General features: G+C 38.1%; 1 protein-coding gene across 4 annotated transcripts in view; it reads right to left on the bottom strand.

Annotated features, from left to right (window-relative positions):
- Positions 1-870: 870 nt before the first annotated feature.
- Positions 871-20,802, bottom strand: part of DCDC2 (doublecortin domain containing 2) — a 55,764-nt gene continuing 35,832 nt past the window's right edge. For all 4 annotated transcript variants that reach the window (XM_064703403.1, XM_064703405.1, XM_064703401.1 and 1 more), the window contains 3 exons: positions 14,404-14,504; positions 3,168-3,506; positions 871-1,910 (listed from right to left, as the gene is read on the bottom strand). In XM_064703403.1, the coding sequence (XP_064559473.1) occupies positions 1,803-1,910; positions 3,168-3,506; positions 14,404-14,504 (548 nt within the window). In that variant the 3' untranslated portion in view covers positions 871-1,802. The remainder of the gene's footprint in view (positions 1,911-3,167; positions 3,507-14,403; positions 14,505-20,802) is intronic.

Genomic DNA, 20,802 nt, shown 5'->3' with positions numbered 1-20,802 from the left:
TGGTCAAACCACCACAATGTATTTTTAAATCCCAGAGAAATCAAATCTATTTGAGCATAGGCTTAATTGCTATCACAAAAAAAAAAAAAAAAAAAAAAAAGAGAAGCATGCATACTTTGCTTAAGAGCTTGGCTAAATGAGGAGCCTATTTTGAACTGATCACAAATGCAATATTCCCTTCGATCTTTGTCAGACAGCTCAACAGAAGCTACAGGTTTCACAGACAGAAGGTTTCAAGGTTTCACAGACAATTCAGAGATGTGACAGGGCAAACTGTTCTAACCCTGTTCATACATTTTTTAACATGTCTTTTATACCTACACTGCCAAAACACAGAAATATGCTGAAGGATCTCCACAAATTTCTATTACATTGGAAAAATATACTTAATAACTAGTAGAAGAAGGGAAGATGTTTGTTTGAGTTTCTGTTATGACAAGTGGCTCTTCACATTCCTTAAACAGTGCTTCAACTTCAATTTATTCATAAATGTAATTCTTGTCTTAATGGCATGAAATCAACAAAAATGACATTGAGTTTCTTGTAGTAATAATTTACTAGCATTAATGATAAGGAAACCCACTATTTCTTTTGTATAATTAATAAAATTATGCTCAGGGCTGTATTTCTACGAACTACAAATTATTCCCATTACTAACAGAGAAATGATAAGAGCAATGGAATCAGTGTCATTAAGAGAATTAATACTGTGGATCAATGCCTTATTCACTAAAGCATATTAAGCCACAGCCTATCAGGAGACAGCTTGCTCAAAAGGATGATGACACATTTCCAACCATTAAGGCTATGCAAAGGGTTCATAAATGCAATAATTATTCCTGACTTTTACAGAAAGCTGGGTGGGTTCATCCTGATGTCTCACATATTAAAATGGCTCCAACAACAGCAATGGTTTCATGGAAATTTCAGTCCAAATCTAGGCATGTGGTTTTTTTCTTTTTTTTTTTTATTTCATTAAGAAATTAAGCTTCTCTTTCACTGAATTACAAATCCATCCAAATTCAAAATTTAAAACTAATATACTATGTACTCTTCGTTTTTTGTTCATGATGACAATAATTCACTATTAGTGAATCAGTGCAGGATAATCAACAAAATTTTCTGTTTTAAATGGAAACAAGCTGCAGTATTGCAAGCTGTCCACATGTATTCATAGTGCTAAATAAGTGCTGTTTATGCATGCAAAACGTAATAATTCTAATTAATGCACTGAAAATAGACTATTTAGTAACATTGAACTGGTCCCTCTCTATAGTAAACCATTTTCTGTGAGCATAAATCCATTAGGTGCGGAACATATTCTAGTTCTATCCTAATGTTATACCTGGAAATTATACCTATCATGTGGAATTTTAGAGGAAAAAATACACGTCTTAGTTAAAAGGTGAAAAATAGTTTCTTTTCATGAACAAATTGACAAAGAAGTTTTGACATTGAATCTGGGTGGGTCTCTTTTCCTTTCCCTGGAACAGTGTAATTTTTGTGGTTTGTCTATTGCTGCTAACTATCTGATACCACAGAATAGTTCATTTATTTCTAATACTACTATAAAGTTCTCTTGTATTTCCCCCCCGCCTTAATCCTATCAGAAAATCTCACCCTGTAAAAATAATTCTATGTTCTTCTAGTAGATATAAATGCTTGTTTTTCATCAGTCCATAGAGCATCATCATCTCTCCACTCATTACTCAACCCTCCTTCCTTAGCAATCACAAAAAATTACATGCTTTATATTTAAAGTGTTGTCCTTTTTCATTTTCTGCTCATGATGTTTTTCTTCTTTATGCAACTGCTGCACAGTCATTGCTCTGGTCGTTCTTTTCACTTTCTTGTGGGCTGGTGATTGTCACCCTTGGACTTGTGGATGCTTTTTCAAGACCAGGATCAACCTCGGGAAAAAGGACAGGCACTGTTACCGTCATCGGGTACCAAAGATTTCACTTCATTTCAATACTGCATTCAGCACCTCATATTAAAATTTCCACAAGATAATCTTAATGTGAAAAACATATTTTCCAAGAGTGAGCATGTTAAAATTTTCATTTATTTTATACTTATATATCTTCCAAAGGAGAAAGCACTCACATTAGAGGTTCCCCCCTACCGTTTTTTCATTAAGCATCCAGTTACCCACATATGCATTTAAAGTGAATGCTCACTCACTTTCTCCCTTTCCATAAATAACTTCAGCTTATCTAAAACAAAAAAAAAGTTTCAAATATATGAAGCACAGAATAAATTCAGAGCCCAAGAAAATGTCATGTTACTCAACTCTCTGAACTGAAAAATATTCTTTTGTGTCATACAGGAACAGAAGAAAGCCCAGTTGCAAAGTTCAAGAAACCACTCCCAGTGTCACAGAAAGCAGAGGAAGAAACTCTTTTTCAGCAGCCTGTAGGTGGGGAATGTGCAGCAATTTGCTCTGCTTCTGACACTCATGAATCCCACTCTTCCCAGACCTGGATTCTCCCCATCAAACAAAACACTTTGTTTCCCACACTCTGTGAGCTGGTCAGTTCATCTGACAGTCAGGGGAGTTCTTATTTATGTGGATTGCATCCCTCCATCTAAGCATGTTACCAGGTATCCTAAATTACTGGATATTTGCTTTTAAACTGACTAAAGCTCCTTTCTGTGAAGGATCTTGTTCATATCTACTGTATTTTTCAATTTCTAAGAAAAAGAGATGAAACTTCCACAAAACAATGGCAAAAGCTCTTTATGAAATGTAACTTTTGTGAAAGTCAATTCATCAAAGTAATGAGGCACTGGTGTCATCAACACACCTTTCTGCTCTGTCCTAGAAGACAAAGTAGTGTAGAAATATATAATGATTTTGCTTTTCTGGAAACTGCAAGATTTTTTTTCATTACTTTTTTTTCAAAATCAGCATTCTAAGGAAAGTAGGAGATGCAGATTCATCAAATAGTGAGAAATATCTGCTTTCTCAGTCAGAGGGCATATAATGTAATTACTGATGTAGCTGATCTATACAGATGAAAAACAACTTTTCCACAAACCAAAGTTCTCATAAATGGTCTCAGGACTTTATCAGAAACTCACTACTTAGAGAGCAGATAAGAACTATAAGGCTGAGATGAATAAGGAACAATACCATAAGAAAGTTTGAAAAAATAAACACTCACCTGGTTCTGACTACCAGAATCCTCTTTTATTTCTTCTTCAGGCTGAAGATCACCTTGGTAGTTCAAATGCTCCATTCCCTCACCATTTCCTTCATTGTTTTTGCCATTTAAATGGATAAGTTCCTTTTCCTCTCCTTGGTCAACATTCTCTGTTTCTCTTGCCTCATCTTCATAATTTTCATTTAATTTATTTTCATTTTTTTCCACTTCAATTTTTTCTTTAACAGTTTCCCCACTTTCCTCTCCATTCATTTCTGGATATTCTCCTTCATATCCCTCCTCTCCCCTGTCATCTTCCTCTTCTACATTTTCTTCTTCATCTACAGTTTCTGCTGGTCTCTGGTGAAAGGAAAAACAGAAGCATTAGGGGGCATTTTAAACCAGAATGCTCCGTGCAATTATAAAATATGACGGACATCAAATTCACAATTACATCATTACTGAGAAGTAAGTATGCTAATTTGAGGTTTGTCTACATGGACAGCAAATTATACTCCTGTACTTACACCCCATAATGCCATTTTATTCTTCATTTCCAAAATGTGTTGGTGAGATTTTAATTTATTACATAGAGTTTAATCCATTTGACTACACTCAAAACAATTGGAATGAGCTAAATTTAATTGATACAGAAACAGCTTACTCTGTTCCATCTATTCCAGGTTCTCTGACTTTCTAGTATCTAGTACATACTTGTTTATAAAGTCCTGTCAAGACAAGAAAATATAATGTATTAAAAGCCTATAAGCTGTTCCCCTAGAAGCATTTTACCTGTGGACCAGGCCATGCCATGACCATCAGTCTCGCCTTCTTTGAATACACAGAAAAGTGGTTAGAGAGATGAGGTAGACCTACCACTGGTCACTTCCAGGACATCATTCCCTTCCCACAGATCCCTGTGTACATTGCCTTGATTAGGTTTTGCGGGACATTTGGCAGCAATTTTTTCCTACACAGAATTCAACCAGCAGCCAGAAGAAACAAGATCTTGCCTCACCTTGTAGAAGAGTTGTCAGGAACTCACTATGGATAAAGCTGCTGGCAGCATCATCTCATGACATTTGTGCATCCATCTCATGGGAGATGGATGCACAAATTGTCTGGTCTTTGTCATTTGCCTTCCAGTTTCAGCTTTTTTTCACCTGACTATTCAGTCTACCAATGCTCCCATCTGCCAAGATTACTTACACACTTGAGCTGAAGTATAAATAAAAATAAAGTGAAAAAATCCCACAGGAGTGACAAGATGTCTGCCTCCCACCCAGCCTCATCAGACTCTAAATCAAAAGAAAACAAGCAATAGATTATATCTCCTAATCAAAACTGTTTGGAATTTTACTGTCCTTAGTAGCTCCTTTATGCAAGCAGCTATCTGCAACAGAGAAGTTGTCTTCTAAAAATTTCTTTTTCTCATTAATCATAACATTTCAAAAGAATTCTCTCATCACCTTCAACGTATTAATAAGAGCCAGTTCAGTAAGATCAAGAATTTATTGATGCCTCTTGATGAAACATCTTGATGTTCCTTTGATATCTAAGTAGCAACATCAGACAACTTTATTATGCCAGTGCACAATGCCCTATTGGCACAGCTGCAAAATGAACAAGTTATTGTGTTGCAATAATTCACAGAATATGGAATTACCAGGAATACTACGTGGGTACACAACCAAGTAAACAGTGGCTCCATATGTGATTTTTGAAGTACAGTCATTTCTATGTGTTTTTTATTCAAGCCTTTCTGACTCTCTTTCATCTAGTAACATCAAACTGTCCTTATTACCACTAAAATAAAACTTTAACAAGCCAAGTCTTTACAGAAACCTTCAAAGAAGGTACCATCTAAAGCAAACTTGATCCAACCTTCATAACTTGCAGCACACAAAAATAGCAAAGAATCTGTAGATCCATAAATTCTCAGAAGTTACCTGATGCTCTTAGACATGTTATCTACTAATTTTTTTTCATTCTGCTAAGGAAATTAGCAGCTCTGAATTCTGACCAGAAACAGGAGAGCGTGGGACAAATTACCAGACACCACTAACTAAAAATGTGTTTCATTTTACTTAATGACATCTGCTTGCCATGGCATTACACACACTAAATGAAGAGAGGATGAGAAAAGTCAACACATACTTTCTCAGTTAACTGTTGGAGTCATCCAAGACATTACAATTCCAGCTTTTTGGTAGTGGGTACAAGCAGAAGTGAATGTATGCTCTTGCCTGCATGGCTTTAGTATGGTGGCTCGTTCTGGACTGTAGAAGTGTGTAAGCTTTATGCCATGCTGTAAACATATGCATCCCAATGCTTTAACTGGTTTCACTCTGTGGAAGCAATCTTTGGCATGGATGCACAGTGGACATTTGAGGGACAGTGATTTCCTAAAGTGCTATGCTAGCTAGATTCATTTCACCTTATCTATCTCAAATAGATGTGGATGCAAATTTTTGAAGAGTTAAATCTGAGCAACATAGAATATAAACTCAGCATTTCTGTGCCCAGAAACTCACTGAAAGCTCACAGAGAATAGTACTGGCATGAAATAACATTCCAATTCCAACTAATTTAACTTGATCAATCAAGCTAAATTACAGGAAAAATAATAGTAGAAACCAAGATGAGTAGAACAACTCCCATCAGTGCAAGTATAATGTTCTTATAGTAACTGAAAATTTCAAGTTAGCTGAGCATATTACTACAATGTCATTATTATTACAGACAAAAATAAAAAGCCATGTTTTCAGCTAATTGGAAAGCAAAAGACATTCTTAATTTAAATCTCCTTTCAAGCTACACTACATAAGAATGGACATTTCAAACAAGTTAAAAATCAACATTGATTCATTACTTTTCACAAGGTAATTGTGTAGTTATACAAGAGTATTCATTACTTTTCACAAGGTAATCTGAAATGTAGTACAGTTCCCTCTGCATGCAGAGTCAAAGGTAGCCTTTCAAATGTGGATATGACCACTGACTGTGCATTTCAGACTGCACAGCAGACCTAAGACAGGACTATAGGGAGGAAACTGAAGGCCAAAATCACCCACCAAATAGGATATTGCTCTTTACATTAAAAAAGTGTGATACTTTCTACTGAGATCTTACTGACCTACTCACTATGCATAAATTAGTATTCTCTATTTTAAGTACACTTTCTTCACTGAGAAAGAGGTATACTAAGAAAATTTTGGATTTTTCATATTTAGGGAAAGAGAATGTTTATCTGTATATATACATGCAGGGGAGAAAACAGAAAAAGTGAGAAAACCAGAGGTCTTAATAGTGCAAAGCCTGTAAACGCTGTACATGCTTAACTTTACCTTCTTGAACAGTTTCAGTGATAGCAGTGATCCTGAAATTTTGAACTAAAGCTTACATTAAAGTACTTGGTAGGTCAGGGTGTAATTTAAAGTCCCCTGGAGTCATTGGGAACCTTTTCATTGAATTCGATGCAGTCCAGCCATACCTCCACCTACGACCGCACAAATTGCGTATTATATATGCACCAAAATTACCACAAACTGTGCTCCCTCGGTCAGAATAAACCAGGATGGGCACACTGAAAGCAAAACAGGTATGCTGAATGAGACCTACCTATCCTTGCAGAAATTGTCAGACTCAAGTCAGCACCGACCTCGTATACTAATGAGGAAGCAGTGACTTTTCCCATCTTAGTTTTTAGCTTTTCATCAGTCACCTTTTAAATAATCAAAATATTCTCAGTCAGAACTTCCTGTATGGAATGAATTGGATTGGTATCCCAGACAGAGGTGAGGCTGCTCTTTTTGTTGCTCAGAAGCCAAGAGTTCAGCCTTCAGCCATTGTGTTGGCTCACAGGAACTGTCCCTCACACCTGTGGTTCCTGTAAAAGCTCAGGGCATCTCAAATCCAGAGAAACAGCTCTGGATATATCTCCAGGTCTGAGGGTCTCTATCACCTCTATGTAACACAGTTCTCATAAAGGATATCAAGGATTGTAACAGAGAACAACAGTCACATCAAAAATTCATGTTGGAAGCAGCCAGCCAGTTGTAGCCCAGTGTAACTGAACATGGATACTGTAATGAACTACAGAATAAATGTTCCTGCATTAGTTTATTCCCGTCTACACACCTCAAAAAACAACAGCAAAACTTGAACTTGGACTGGAGAAGCATTCCTATTCCTTAAGGTAATTTTCACAGTCAAGTGAATTCTAGAGCAGGGAGCTTTTCCAGTCACTGTGCTAGATTATCCCCATTCCTCCTATAGCCAGAACTAACCATAATAAGGTTTGTAATTTTGCCTTTTGCATAGTTCAAAGAAAATAGGAAGTAACCTTCCTTTTTGCATTGCTGGATTCATCTTCTAAGCAAAGGTGATAGTTTTGCAGTTTCATGCTTGAAAGCACATCACTTAAAATAACTATTTTTGAAACCATACCTGTGTGAATGTGAGAAGAGTTCTTTGCTTGTCATGGACTAGCAATAAAAAGAGTCACTGGCAAAAGACTTGTATATGTGCATTGAAAAGCATATTCAACCAAGGGCATGCAGAAAAACTGAGGCAGTTCTCAGCTTCTTGCTGGAAATACAGACCCAGCTCACCTTCTGGAAACCTCCTGACTTAACTAACAGGTTGATGAGAAACAGAGCCAATTTCATTTTGCATTCAAGAATTGCTTGACAGTCTTTTTAATCTCAGCAAAAACAGAGTGTTTAAAAAAGAAAGACATATTCTAATTACACTCATCATGCTATCATTCATTAAGAGCTACATTACCAAATGCCATCATCACTCAACAGCAGTAAGTCAGGAAATCTTCAGACATTGAAGCATTTGGCTTATTTTCCTCTAGGGATGCTAATGCAAACCTCTCAAAAGGTTTGTACATGACTGATACTGAAAAGTGCAGTATGAAAAAATCATTTAAGGCAGAAATTATTTTGTACCATTAATATAAAACATAATTTTGTGTTATTGAAGTCGTTTGGAAATGTTTACTTGGCTAATGGTCACAGCAGACAAACAATGAGGTACACAACAAAAATCTTAATGGTCATGAAGAGCAGCATGAATACATCTCAGAAATGCAGCAGCAGGAACACTTGACTTCAATTGCACCAAAGCTCTCAGAACAGAGCTCCCCTGCTCCTACTCAGGAATATTTTGTAGCAGCACTGCATAGATTCCAACAGCGAAACATTTTGTTCCTGAACCAGAAAGTGTTGCTAAGTGACAGCAGCCCTCTTCTCTTCCACATCATTTACAAAACCCAGGCTCTTGAAAACAAGCAAATGAATAGTTAAGGTTCAACTGTCTTACACTTCCCACATAGTTCCTACATTTGCACAAAATGCACTGTTCCTGAAAGCAAAGAGTATTTATCCCTACAACATTTAAACTCCAACTTTTTCATGAGATGAGTGCCGTTACTTTTTTTTTTTACAACACATACAGCACCTGAATCCACAGTGCCTAATTTTTCATAATGTCACAGCATCCAGAATGAATGGAAACTAAAGAACTTGAGGTGTAGAAAAAAACCAGCTTTTCAAGCTCCCTTCATTGGTTTCATTGTCTACTGACTGGAAGCATACTTCCTTCCTTAATCATAATGCAGCCATGATAGAGAAGCCAGCATCTTTGAGCACTGCCCTCTGGGGCCCCCAGCATGAGAGGGACATGGACCTCTCCTATGAAGACAGGCTCAGAGGGTTGCAGAGACCCCTCACAGCACCTCCCAGGGCCTGAAGGGGGGCTCTGTGAAATCTGGAGAGGATCCTTTTAGCAGGGCATGTAGTGACAGGACCAAGGGGAATGACTTCAAACTGACAGAGGCCAGGGCTGTATTGGCTGTTAGGAAGAAGATCTTTACTGTGAGGGTGGTGACAAATTTGAACAGGTTGCCCAGAAAAGCTGTGGATGCCCCATCCTTGGAAGTGTTCCAGACCAGGATAATGAGGCTCAGAGCAACCTGGGCTAGTGAAAGGTGTCCCTGCCTGTGGTAGAGGGGTTGAGATGATTTTTAAGGTCCTTTTCAACCTAAAGTATTCAAAGATTTGATAATCTTACAATAAAATTAGAAAAATATTTTCTAATATGTTACTAAGCCAAAAATACCTTTTTCCATCTACTTCAGTGACACTTAATGTTTATTTTTTCCCACAATATTTTGTATGCAAAATTTTCAATAAAATTTGCCTAAACTTCACTTCCTATAATATAGTATGATCTGCTGAGCATACCTGCAGATAATGAGAAAATTGTTAAGCATTTTAAAAAATGTCCTACTGAGACTGCAAAAATACAAATTAAAGCAAGTAAGTTATGCAATTTCAGAAACTGCCTACTCTAGGATTGCTGAAATTTTTGACAACAGGGTTACACAGAGGAAACTTTTTTCAAAGTGGTGTCAAAACTAGTTTTACAAGAGGTTTACACTCCCAAGCTTCTCTCAGAAGTGAAAGCCCTCAACTGTTGGCCACAGAGGCCTCTAAAGACAAGGTCAGGCATTGCTACTACAGCTTCATAAATCACAGCTACCCAATGCAGATGATGCCTTGAGAAGGTGCTCTTGTACTGCCCAAGGTGTATCCATTAAGGTCTTTTAACAAAAACGTTATTCTTTAACTCTGTCTAGCCTCTGTTCTAGGTCAGTCTTCTCAAGGCACCACAGAAACCGAGGAAGGATCTCCCTTCTCATTCTGAACTGCAAGGAACCATTCAGAGTAAGTTTCCTTGTCTCACACAGGCAAACAATAACAACATTAAGTGTAAATCAGTGGAGCTGAAAGAAGAACATGCAGTGGAAAATATTATCTGCTGGCTTGTCAGCACTCAAAATTCATAAGGTTTAACTTACAGCTGCATCATTTGTAGTGAAATTTGAGCTTAAGAAGTTCTGCATGTGTTCTTTCCAAAAGGCATTTTGAAATCCTTACTGATGTAGTGCAAAATGTTTTCTTGTGAAAAGTTGTAGCCTTTTTAATCAAAGAATGTCTCTTCAAGCAGTCGGTCTGTTGTAATGTTGAATCAACATAAACTTTAACATTTTGCCTTTGGCCATGGGGAAGATAAACATTTTATTCTGCTCACTGAGGTGAATCTTGGGTCTCTAAAGCAAAATGTGTATTCTATAATGAAAACTGCAAATGAAAGGTGAAAATTTTCTGCTACTGATGATATACTCCAGCTCCAGCTCACCTAGGAGAGATACAATCTCTCATCACATCAAAGCCCAGGAAATGGGAAATGATGAGTGGAGCACTGCATTAATCAGTGGACATGTCTGTAAAATTGAAAAGCAAATGGATAATGAAAGAACCAAGAATGTGAACATCTACAGAAAAACTCCAAACCAGTGCCTATTAGATAAATTTATCACCAAGTAATTTTTACAAATAAACACAGGAGAGAAGCAGATGGGGATGATGAATCTGGAGGGGGAAAATAACCCAAAGAACAAACCAAAACCCAAATGGAGTTCTTTCCACATCACATCTTAATAGCCAGTATCATATACCCCATGGCAAAGCAGGCTGGCACAACAACATGCCTGAATTGCTTCTGGGGTCATGCACTGGATAACTTCAGGTCTCATAACTCTCCTGCTTTCTCCACCTCCCAAGGGCTCAGCATGGGAGAAGAACAACCATGCTTATGGAAATGGATAAACTGTTTTGCACTGCAAGTGCAAACTTGCAGTGTTATTTCAGTATTATCACTAGAAACTGCTGCTTTTGTATTTTAGAACTTATAGAGAAAGAAAGAAAAAGAATAGGTTTTTCTGAAAGCTTTAAAAGTTAGAAATTTTTCTCTCAAAGTTACTTTGAATATATTTGCATTATTACCATCAAATTCAAAGTAACACACTTAATTACTATCTCCAATAAGAAACTACTATTGTTTTGCTGCCTCCCTGTCAAGAACCACCTTGTTCCCTTGCTATTTGCACAACTGATTTCATAGTCTGTCATCAATCCCTATGAATGTTGACACAGTGATGCAAACAACCAACTTGGAGTAAGCCTGCATGTCAAAAGAAGAAACTAATAATTTTGTATTTGGGAGCTGAAGTCTTGGTAAAGAATATAGAACAGAAAGGTCTGGTTTGGTTTAAGGCAAAATATTCATTTTTTCTTCCTTGATGTTCAATTACAACTGTCAGCTAGTCTGCAGTAAAGCAAACCCTGTTCTTTTAATGTGTTTTCAGCTGGCAGACAGCATTTTACAGAACAGGACATAAGTGAGAGTCTAGCCAGTATAACACTAGGTTTAGTTAATGGCTAATCTGGCATTTGTTCAACTGTGTATTTCAAACAGCAAGACAGAGTAGGTGCATAAAAAGAAAAAAAATATTAAGCTCTATCTTCACCACCTCATTTATGTGGCTGATGGAAATGATAGCCTATCACAAGTGTCAGCATTCTAGTGAAAGCTGGCATGTAAATATTTATGCATTATGCAAGATAGTCAAGCCCTGGCTGGCTGTCCTTTCCCATATTTCTAGCAATAACAGACACTGCAGTGCAGATAAGAAAAAGCTAAAAAGCTTTACATGACAGAATTTAAAACAATTTTAAATGGTCATTAATATGAACCTGAACATGCAAAATGCTGAATGCTTCTAAGGTTAGAGTGACCTTAGTTATCTGGGAATAAAAAGTACTCTGTGATACTCAGAAGGACATGGCTTCTTGTGAGATTGCCAAGGAAACTATACATGAAGTTTTAACATTATATATAAACCATGGCTTGTTTTGCAATAAATGTTGGTGCTTTGCTTGGCTTTTACAGAAACATGAAAATCAGATTGTTTGTAGCGTGCATGACTGATTTTTAAATATTTTTCCCCCTCGAATACAACTGCTTGCAATTCCTTGTCCAGATAGCAAAATCTGTTGGTAGAAAAATATTTCCATCTGAACATGATGAATGGACCTTGGTAGATGATCTCAGAGGTATTCAGCAAGTTCCTAGCATCGCTAGCTTGCCAGCACATCTGATGCTCACTGGCAGCTATGTGAACAGTTCTACTGCCAAACAGAGGAGTGGTAGTAGAGAGTTTTTCCCCTCCCTACGGATGGTCACCACCCACAGGCAGAGGCAAACTGGGGAGACACACAGAGCTACTGCCTGTGCTATAGGATCTCTGTGGAGAAGTAAGGCAGCTGGTTCCAGGGTTGGATTTCATATGAATTGCAGTCAGCCTAAAAACTAAGGCCTGACAACCCAATTTACACAGCCAAATGTTCTACACTACCCAGAGGAATTCTTTACACACCTCCAGAGGCCAATAAACAGGCTAATAATTTCTGAATTTGATTATTACACTGTCAAGACCAGAGTAGGATGTGCTTCAGGATGTCATAAGAAACAAAGATTAAGACAACAGCTGGCATGTTCTTCCCCAATGTCACTGCTATCAATATTACACAACACATCCTAATTATCACTGCACCTCACCAGGACAACCAAATTAACAGGGCTGATGAGCCCTATGATGTTCATCCTATAAGACTCTGAGGCTGGGGCAGGTATGTGCTGTGAGAAGACACAGCTGTAGCATTCCTTCTATCAGGGACCAAGACAGTCTTGTTCTTGTTGCCTTGATCACCAGATTCATGGGTTTTCAAGAACAATGCCTATAAAATAGCTGAGCAATGTTCCTTCCCATTGAAGTGAATAAATAATGAGAATGATCCTTCTTAGCAACAGGAGCCTAAGATAAAATTTTTTAGATGGTATCGTGTCGGTCTTCCAAGTGGCAAATAAGTTCATACAGCATCTATTTCCCCTCAGGTATTGTGTTTAAAAGCAGAACACAAGCTAAAGGTATATATGTCTAGTATTCTTTTACACAATACAAATAATTTTTTAAAAAATCAGCCAGATAAATAGTAAACACTATTCAGTAAGCAATTAAATATTGTCATAAGCTCTAGCCCATAAACTTTTTCGTTTGTCACTGTGCTGAACTTTCTCCTAAATATCTCTCCAAAATATCTTCTAAATACCTCTCTTCTGCTGAGAAGGACTCAAAGCTGGACAAATACTCTAGATGCAACCTCAGAGATGGCAAGTCAAGAAAGATAATCAGTGACCTTGATGTGCTGGCTGTGCTTTTACTAGCCCAGCCTGCACAGTCCACCTCATCCCCACAGGGAGCACCACCAACTCAATTAGGCAGCCACAGGAGCTCCATGGCATTTCTGCAGCTCCTTTCTAGCCCACCTGTCTCCAGACTGCACTGAGAGTTAACTGCACTACAGGTGCCCAACTTTGTACCTCTCGAACTTCTGAGGCTCAAGTCACCCTATTCCCTCAAGCTGCTGAGATTGCTCTGAAAGACAGCCCTGCCTTCACCTGATAACAACAGCTGGGCCTGGCTAAGGCTGTGTCCCATGCCATCATCTGTGTGACCCATGAACATATTATAGTGTCTCAGATACAGTATCGAACCATGAGGACCAGCATCTGTAAATAGGTGCCAGTTAAATCTCAACCAGCTGACCTTTTCAATCTCACCAAACCAGCAGGTTTTTTACCTACCTTTTAGCCCACAAATCCAGTCTCCACCCTCATTAAGGATATTTTCCTCCCCATACTTACCACACTTCTTCCAATTTCTCCTACACAAATACAGAAGTCTACACTGAAAGCAAGATGAAGGACAGTAACTGCTGTTACTGTTAGATTCAATTTACCTAGTCCTTGTATTATTTCAGTCCACAGGAGTACAAAGTACAAAAAGGGAGATATAATCTTATATTAAGTTATCAAGACCCATTTATTGCACATAAATCTTAGGATTAAAAAATTGGCCAACAAAGCACCATGTTGCTCCAACAGAACAAAATGCTGTCAGCTTTAACAAAAATCAGATAAATCTGCACCTGTTGTGGTCCAGGACTGGAGGAATACTGCTCTACCAGTATAAAGAGACTGCAATTCAGGTGAACTTATTTGGTAGGATGTAACAGTGGGGAGTCTGATTCTCTAAGGCTCTGTCAGAGCTCTCAGAACAGTTCTGAAGCTCATGAAAAGGTAACTGACATTTGACACATTAATACAGAAAGGGAGATTTGCTGAAGCTGCCATAAAAGAAGCAGTATTGTTGAGCTTACAGTCATCCCCACAGAATTATGCTGTACACTTGAAAGAAATGGAGGAAAGAGAAACAACACACAATCTGTAATCCTTAAAAACAAAAAAAAGCAAAACCATTTATTTAAAACTTGATCACTACCTGGTCCAGTGGAACTTCCACAAGAGTATCTTCATCTTCTTGCACTTCAATTGCCCCCCACATTTCAGACCCCTCTTCTCTGGCTTTGTAAATATCTTCACCTATAATGGGAAAGATAAAGTGGAAGGAAGTGAAGTCCAATAGTGACACAGTGTGGCTCAACTGCTGAACTGCACATTCAATTTTGCTCTTGAGAACAGCTTTCTGAGCTGACCCATCATTCCCCATACAGTTCTTTCAAGTCTTCAGTCTCCCATTACTGTCAATTGGTTTTTCTTTCCTTTTAACAACAAATACTTATATACCACGCCACTTGGGGAAGGGAGGAGAAAAGCCAAAGGGAAAGGGAGCTGAACAAAGTCCTGGATCTGAAGTTCCTTCACTCTGGGCAAAGGTCAAGAGTGAATCTGAACTAGGTACATTACAACAACAACATAATACTTCTGTTTCTACAGCCAATTATAGTATCCTTTAATAATAAGCATTACAAAATACATCTATCAAAAATTTCAGTCTCTGAATCAAAGACAAACATGCTGAATTGGGTTAGGGTTAAAAAATTAAGAGAAACAGTTGGATTAGCTCTACTCCTCAACTCTGGGCACATGCATGTAGAGCTATGGCTGAAACTCCACATCCACATTAAAAGGCATGTACTCCTGGAAAATAAGGATTAACAGTTACATTTTGCAGAGGTTTCACACCATTTAGTTTAAGTAATTTCTTTTCCCTGAGTATAAGAAGCAACTAGGGGTCTTTGAAGTTTCCAGCACAAGTCTTATGATATCAGCTAATTCGGAAAGTGAATATAGGTACATACAGAAAACAATTTCCAAGTGATGCACGATCGTCTGTATTGTCCCCTGAACTGAAAACTAAACTAAAGGCCAGAAACTAAAGGCCAGGCACAAGTTACTCCAAATCATCTCTCTCCATTGATCTAGGAAATATGATGTGCCCATATCCAACATAATATGTAACCACAGTAAGAAAGACAAAAAAGTATTTCCACTGTTTCTGACTGCCTCCTAGTTCTTCCTTGCTAATGTCAACTGGCCATGCAAATTGATCTGCATTGCTGCATGCTGCTAAATGAACAGCTTTAGTGTAGCACAGAGCCACTTTGGTGGAAAAGGAATTAATAAAATCCCAAAACCTAGGGAAATCCAGAGTCCATCCATGTAAAAAGTCAGCACTGACTACTCCAGTAGTTTTTCAGTTACTTTTTCATCACTGTGAGAGCCAAGGGAAGAGTTTGCCCTGGGAACAAGTTCTGAGGCACCATACTGCTGCAAATGGCTGACTGGAGGGGAGTGCCACATGGCCTTGGACAGTGGCCTGACAGCCACTGCCCAGAGGACCAGAAGTGAAGGCCATTCTCCCAGAAATGAAGGGGCAGAAATGGGGGTTTCTATGTCACATCACAGTGAAATTCCAAAGTGGTACTGCTGGGTGCATCTTAGGAGAAAGATTTCCTGATGGACAGAGCACCTTGAATACCCAGGCATCAATCCTGCTGGAACCTCCCCACCCTACCAAAAGGTCCATACTACTACGTCCTCTGAAAGTATCCCTGTTGGAAATACCAGAGGGGTCTTAGCATCATTGCTTGGATTCCTATCCTAAATAACTCACACATATTTTTCAAGACCTCATTTTTGTAATTCACATGAAAATAATAATTTTCTTTTCTGGCTTCCTTTTTTTGGGATTTACTAAATACGATGCATGTGCATGTATGTTCCATTGAAACCAATAAAGGACATTCAATACTTGATAGCAGTATGATAAATCTTGGACAATATACCTGTATATATCTCATTACAAATCCCCTTTGACACAAGACTTGTATGGGTTTTCTGACAAAATCAGCAATAAAAACATGGAGTGGCTGAGGATAACAAGAAAATGCATCTGAACAGATGCTACTTGTACTTTTTCAAAGAATCAATGCACTTCACATTTCCCATTTTTCTGAGCTCTCTAAGAGACAGAATGTTCTGTTTCTCTTACCTGGTATTATCATTGCTGCCTCTCATCACAGGCACTTGAGTTATAGATTTACACCATATTCTGAGAGGAAAACGTGATGTGTTCCCTAAAAGCCACTATGAAGACTCTCCTATTTCAAGGCTTTCCCTTAAGTGTGTAAGAAAATAGCCTTGCCCTAGATTCCTTGGCTCACTGAACTACAGAAAGTCAACTCAGTGTCTGAAAGAGCTGTATTTAATATCACTATCCTTCCATTTAGGCTCTGTAATAACACCTTTGCCTTCAAGGTCCCCAAGTATTTCAACCAAAATGGGGACTGTGTGGCCTCTAGAGGTAAAAAGGATTTGGGTGCAGGGGCAATTTTCATCAGGTTTTTACTCCAGGGCAAAAGGAGGAGTACAAGGAAGATGAACATGTGTTACCCCTGGAGGCCAAATCCACTCAAGAGCTGAGGATTCTCAATTTTAAAGCACCTCTTCTTAGAAGAGCAGATCAGGCTCAGGGCTATGCTGAATAACCCAAGGGACACACTTACACAGTATTTTGAAAAAACTTACTCATGTAACCAGGAGGGAGCAAGAGAGAGGAAAGAAGACTGTAAGTTTCAGTAAGGAATCATATTTCTCATTTAAAAGAGAGTGTCCAAAAAGGTAGTAACAGCAGGATTTCAATAAGCAAAATCTGAAATCTCCATGGAATTTCCTCCAAGCACTTTCTAGCAGGTGTTTGCTCAGAAAGCTGGTCAGAAATGAAAACATATTAGTTGAAAACAGCTCTGCATAATACTGCAGCATCTCTCGGGGATACCACTGTTCATTGTCTTGCACAGAAAGCATTCTCAAGAGAAACAGCACTCCTGTTCTTCCACAGACTGAAAATATTATTTAAGGAAAATAGAACATTTGCAAAAAAAGTGAAATTAATTATTTACCTCTGCACAAACATAAGAGAATAGAAGACAGATGTCCAAAATACATGTACGGTCAGGGAAAGAATTAAAATACTTAGGTCTGAAATGTGCCAAAACAGATGAAGAAAAAAATTACACTAACTGAAAAATGGGGAAGTTGTAATACTTGAACCAAAAATTCCAAAGGAAATGGCAATGAATGCAATTAGGCTTACATTAGGACACACAGAGTTGTCTTATGCTATAAAAAGTGAAAGACAAAAATTGCAAAATAATTTACCTAAAATTAATTTGAATAAATGGAGCATTATAAAAATAACTTAAAATGTTAACATTATTAGCATTGCTAAGCTACAGCCAGAAGTATTTACACTTTCTGCATGTGAAGTTACAAATATCTGGAGGATGGAAGATTAGTGAAAGACCAACACATTTCTTGTTTGTTTGATTCCGTGTCAAGATCTTGTCAACAGGAGTTTGCAGGCCACATTAATCACAATTATCGGTGCTCTGAGTTACTTCCAAGGAAATGTTTTCAGTTGGGTAACTTTGCCTCATATTTTATAGATAATGCTTTTTGGTTTAGGAAAAAAAACTATGAAAAAAATCTTATTGATGCAATATTTCACATCTCTGTGTCTGAATCATTAGTCAGTTTCTTCACATGTCTCTAAGTGAGAAAAAACAAGAAAGTATTTTAGAAAATGCCATAAATTACATGAAGAACCATTTCTGCAAGTCTTCATCCTCTATTGTTATGGGCTTCTATTGCAATCTCTATTGAAGCAGAAATATGTGGTGTACCCTGCCAAAAAAAATTCCAGGACTTCCATTAAATGGGACATTTATGACTACTCCAAACAGTTCCTAAAAAATTGTAGATTAAACATGCTCCTCTTTTATGAGTCAGCTCTGATTTTCTTGTGCCTCAAACTACCTGAGAACTGACCACAGACAGGGCCATGGCAACACTGGGGCAGAAGAGCTCTGAAAGGGGGTAAGAAAGGAAGGTGTGTCTCCCCATGGCATTGCTGGTAAGTATAAACAGAGGATTTATTTCAGTTAGGTCCTCGCTTCTCCATGCCACAACACGTGCAGCTTCTGTCAAGAGGCCAAGCAAAATATTACTGAAAGTTTCGTGATCTTTTGTGGGGATATTTTTCCATGGTGTCCAGACAAAAAGAAGACACTGGAGTTTTTCAAGTTTTGTCAGTCACTGAGTGTCAATAGACTACCTTGAGCCAAAAATCAGCACTATTTTTTATACCCTAAACAAAGAGAGCTAGGTAACCAAAACATCTCCTGTTATTTCTGATTATCTTAAAGTAGGGTCATATTCAGCAATTGAGGTAAAAAGGGGGAAGAAGAACCTGCAGAAGGGCAAAAAACAGATCATTCAAAAGGAGCAGCCAGGTGGAGAGAGAATATGCAGAGACTGGAGGATAGAGACACTGATGGAGATGATGAAGGCACAATGATGTTAGAAAAAATATGTGGAATGAGGAACTGTGTAAGAGAAAATAGAAAGATGAGGAAATACTGGTGAGAAAAAGGGAAGCAACAGGGTCCGATGCACTGACTGGAAGGCAGAAAAATGGCTTTTAGGGAGTAGAAGAGTAGAAGCTTGAAAGAATGAGAGGAGAGGAATATACCAAGTCAGCAGGTATCCAAGCCAATTTAAGCTTCCTAAAAGAATCTTCCTTCAGGAAAACCTGCAAAGAGGAATGCTGTTGGACTACTACCTGGTATTGAATGTCTGTATTCCGATGTTACCACGCACACAGAAGTGCAGCAAAAAAAAACAGCAATGAAAAAATGCTCCTTGTTTTCAGGCAGATATTTTTACTGATTTTTTGTTCATATTTATTTCTTCAACAAGGAATACTTATTAAGACTCTGGAGAGTGGAAAGAGTTCTTACAGGATTTTTTGGTTTCACGCTGAAGAGATGAACAAAAACTGCAACCATAAGTGCCCTCCTACAGAGTATCTTCAAGAGTTGTGCTCTCTCCTGCCTCTTCTCCAGCTCCATAATCCCACAGAGAGAAAGAATGATGAAATCTCAGGGGGATCCAGATGGCTTAAAGCTCTGAATTCCTTGAAGTTTTGTCAGTGTTACCAGGAAAAAGGAACATTTGGAGCCTGGTAACAGCCCTGCCAAGGAAAGGTAACTACTGCCTCAAAACAGCCGTGGACCAACTCAACCTGCCCCAAGTAAGTTGAAATGATACAGGTGTTGGAACACTGGCACCTACTTTATGGCCAACTGCTACGGCTGGGAGCAAGGAAGCCACACAGAGTACGAACAAGAGAAATTTCCAGCTGAAAAAGGCAGTGAAATTACAGGAGCAGGATGTTACCTCTACACTTAGTTTTTAGTAATCAGGTCCAGAGGCTACAGGTGAGAGGAAGGCACTGTGGTCAGGTTTGGATGAGAACCTTGGAAAGGATAATGGCTGGAAACAGGGGGTGAGGTTTCTGAGTTTGTACTTGGCCAAGGTCTATCTCAAAGTAAGCAGCTCAGTGCTCAGCTGCTTTCAACAAGGATAGAAGGTGGTACTGTATTCCTGCAGAGCTTTTCAGTTCTTTGTTGCAAATGGACTGATAAAACCAATTCATTCAATTTAGGATTCAATTTAAGACAATTTCAAGACTTCCTAATGACTCTTAAAAGTCAAAGATCTTCATTTTGAGAGTTACCTACTCTGTCCTGGCCCTTACCCATGCCAGCTCTTGCTGGCTTTGCAGCCCTGGGGAATTCATTTGTGTGAAAGGGATTCTGCTGCCCATTCAGGAGAATTTTCCAGCTATTTTCTAGATCTTTTCTACTTCCTGATCTCCTGATAGGTACAGAACATGTAAGTTACCAGTAAGAGCAAATTTATAAATGCCCAAAAGATTTCGACTAGCAACATTTCATTGGTCACATTTTAGTGGTTGTCTCAACACAGAAGTGTTCAGTGTATTGTGCATTCAGTTCAGCATGTAGAGAAAGAAACCACAAATTGGTGCATGTATAAGCAAGCAAGTCCTGGCTAAAATGGGAAGATCATTTTCTGTTTGATGCTATTCAGTATTTCAGCTGGAATTCTTTTTCTACACTTTGATAAACAAGGTTATATGACTTTATTAAACACCAATTAAATGATATATTAAACTAGCTGATAAGAAATCTGTACTTTTAAAATAATTAAGCACAGGGATAAATAGCTTTTATTTAAGCTCCTTTCATAAACATCATTAACTATGAAGAATTTATTGCAGCAAAAATTACAAAAATATAGCGATATTAATGCATTTCAAATTTTAAACTGATTGAAATTTAGTAGTAGAAATTTTAAAAGTCATTGTAATAATAATCTGCCCTGAATATTTTGTGGAAATCTGAGGCATTTACTATGTGCAAGCCCTATAGGTAAGGAAGGAAGTTAATGTGACCATAAAAAAAAATAATGTGACTTACAACAGAGGCTGCATCATAAAAGCAGTAAAATTAAA

This window comes from Zonotrichia leucophrys, chromosome 2 (genome assembly GCF_028769735.1).
Source record: "Zonotrichia leucophrys gambelii isolate GWCS_2022_RI chromosome 2, RI_Zleu_2.0, whole genome shotgun sequence".
Classification (NCBI taxonomy): Eukaryota; Metazoa; Chordata; class Aves; order Passeriformes; family Passerellidae; genus Zonotrichia; species Zonotrichia leucophrys.
This window is presented reverse-complemented; position numbering and strand designations above follow the sequence as displayed.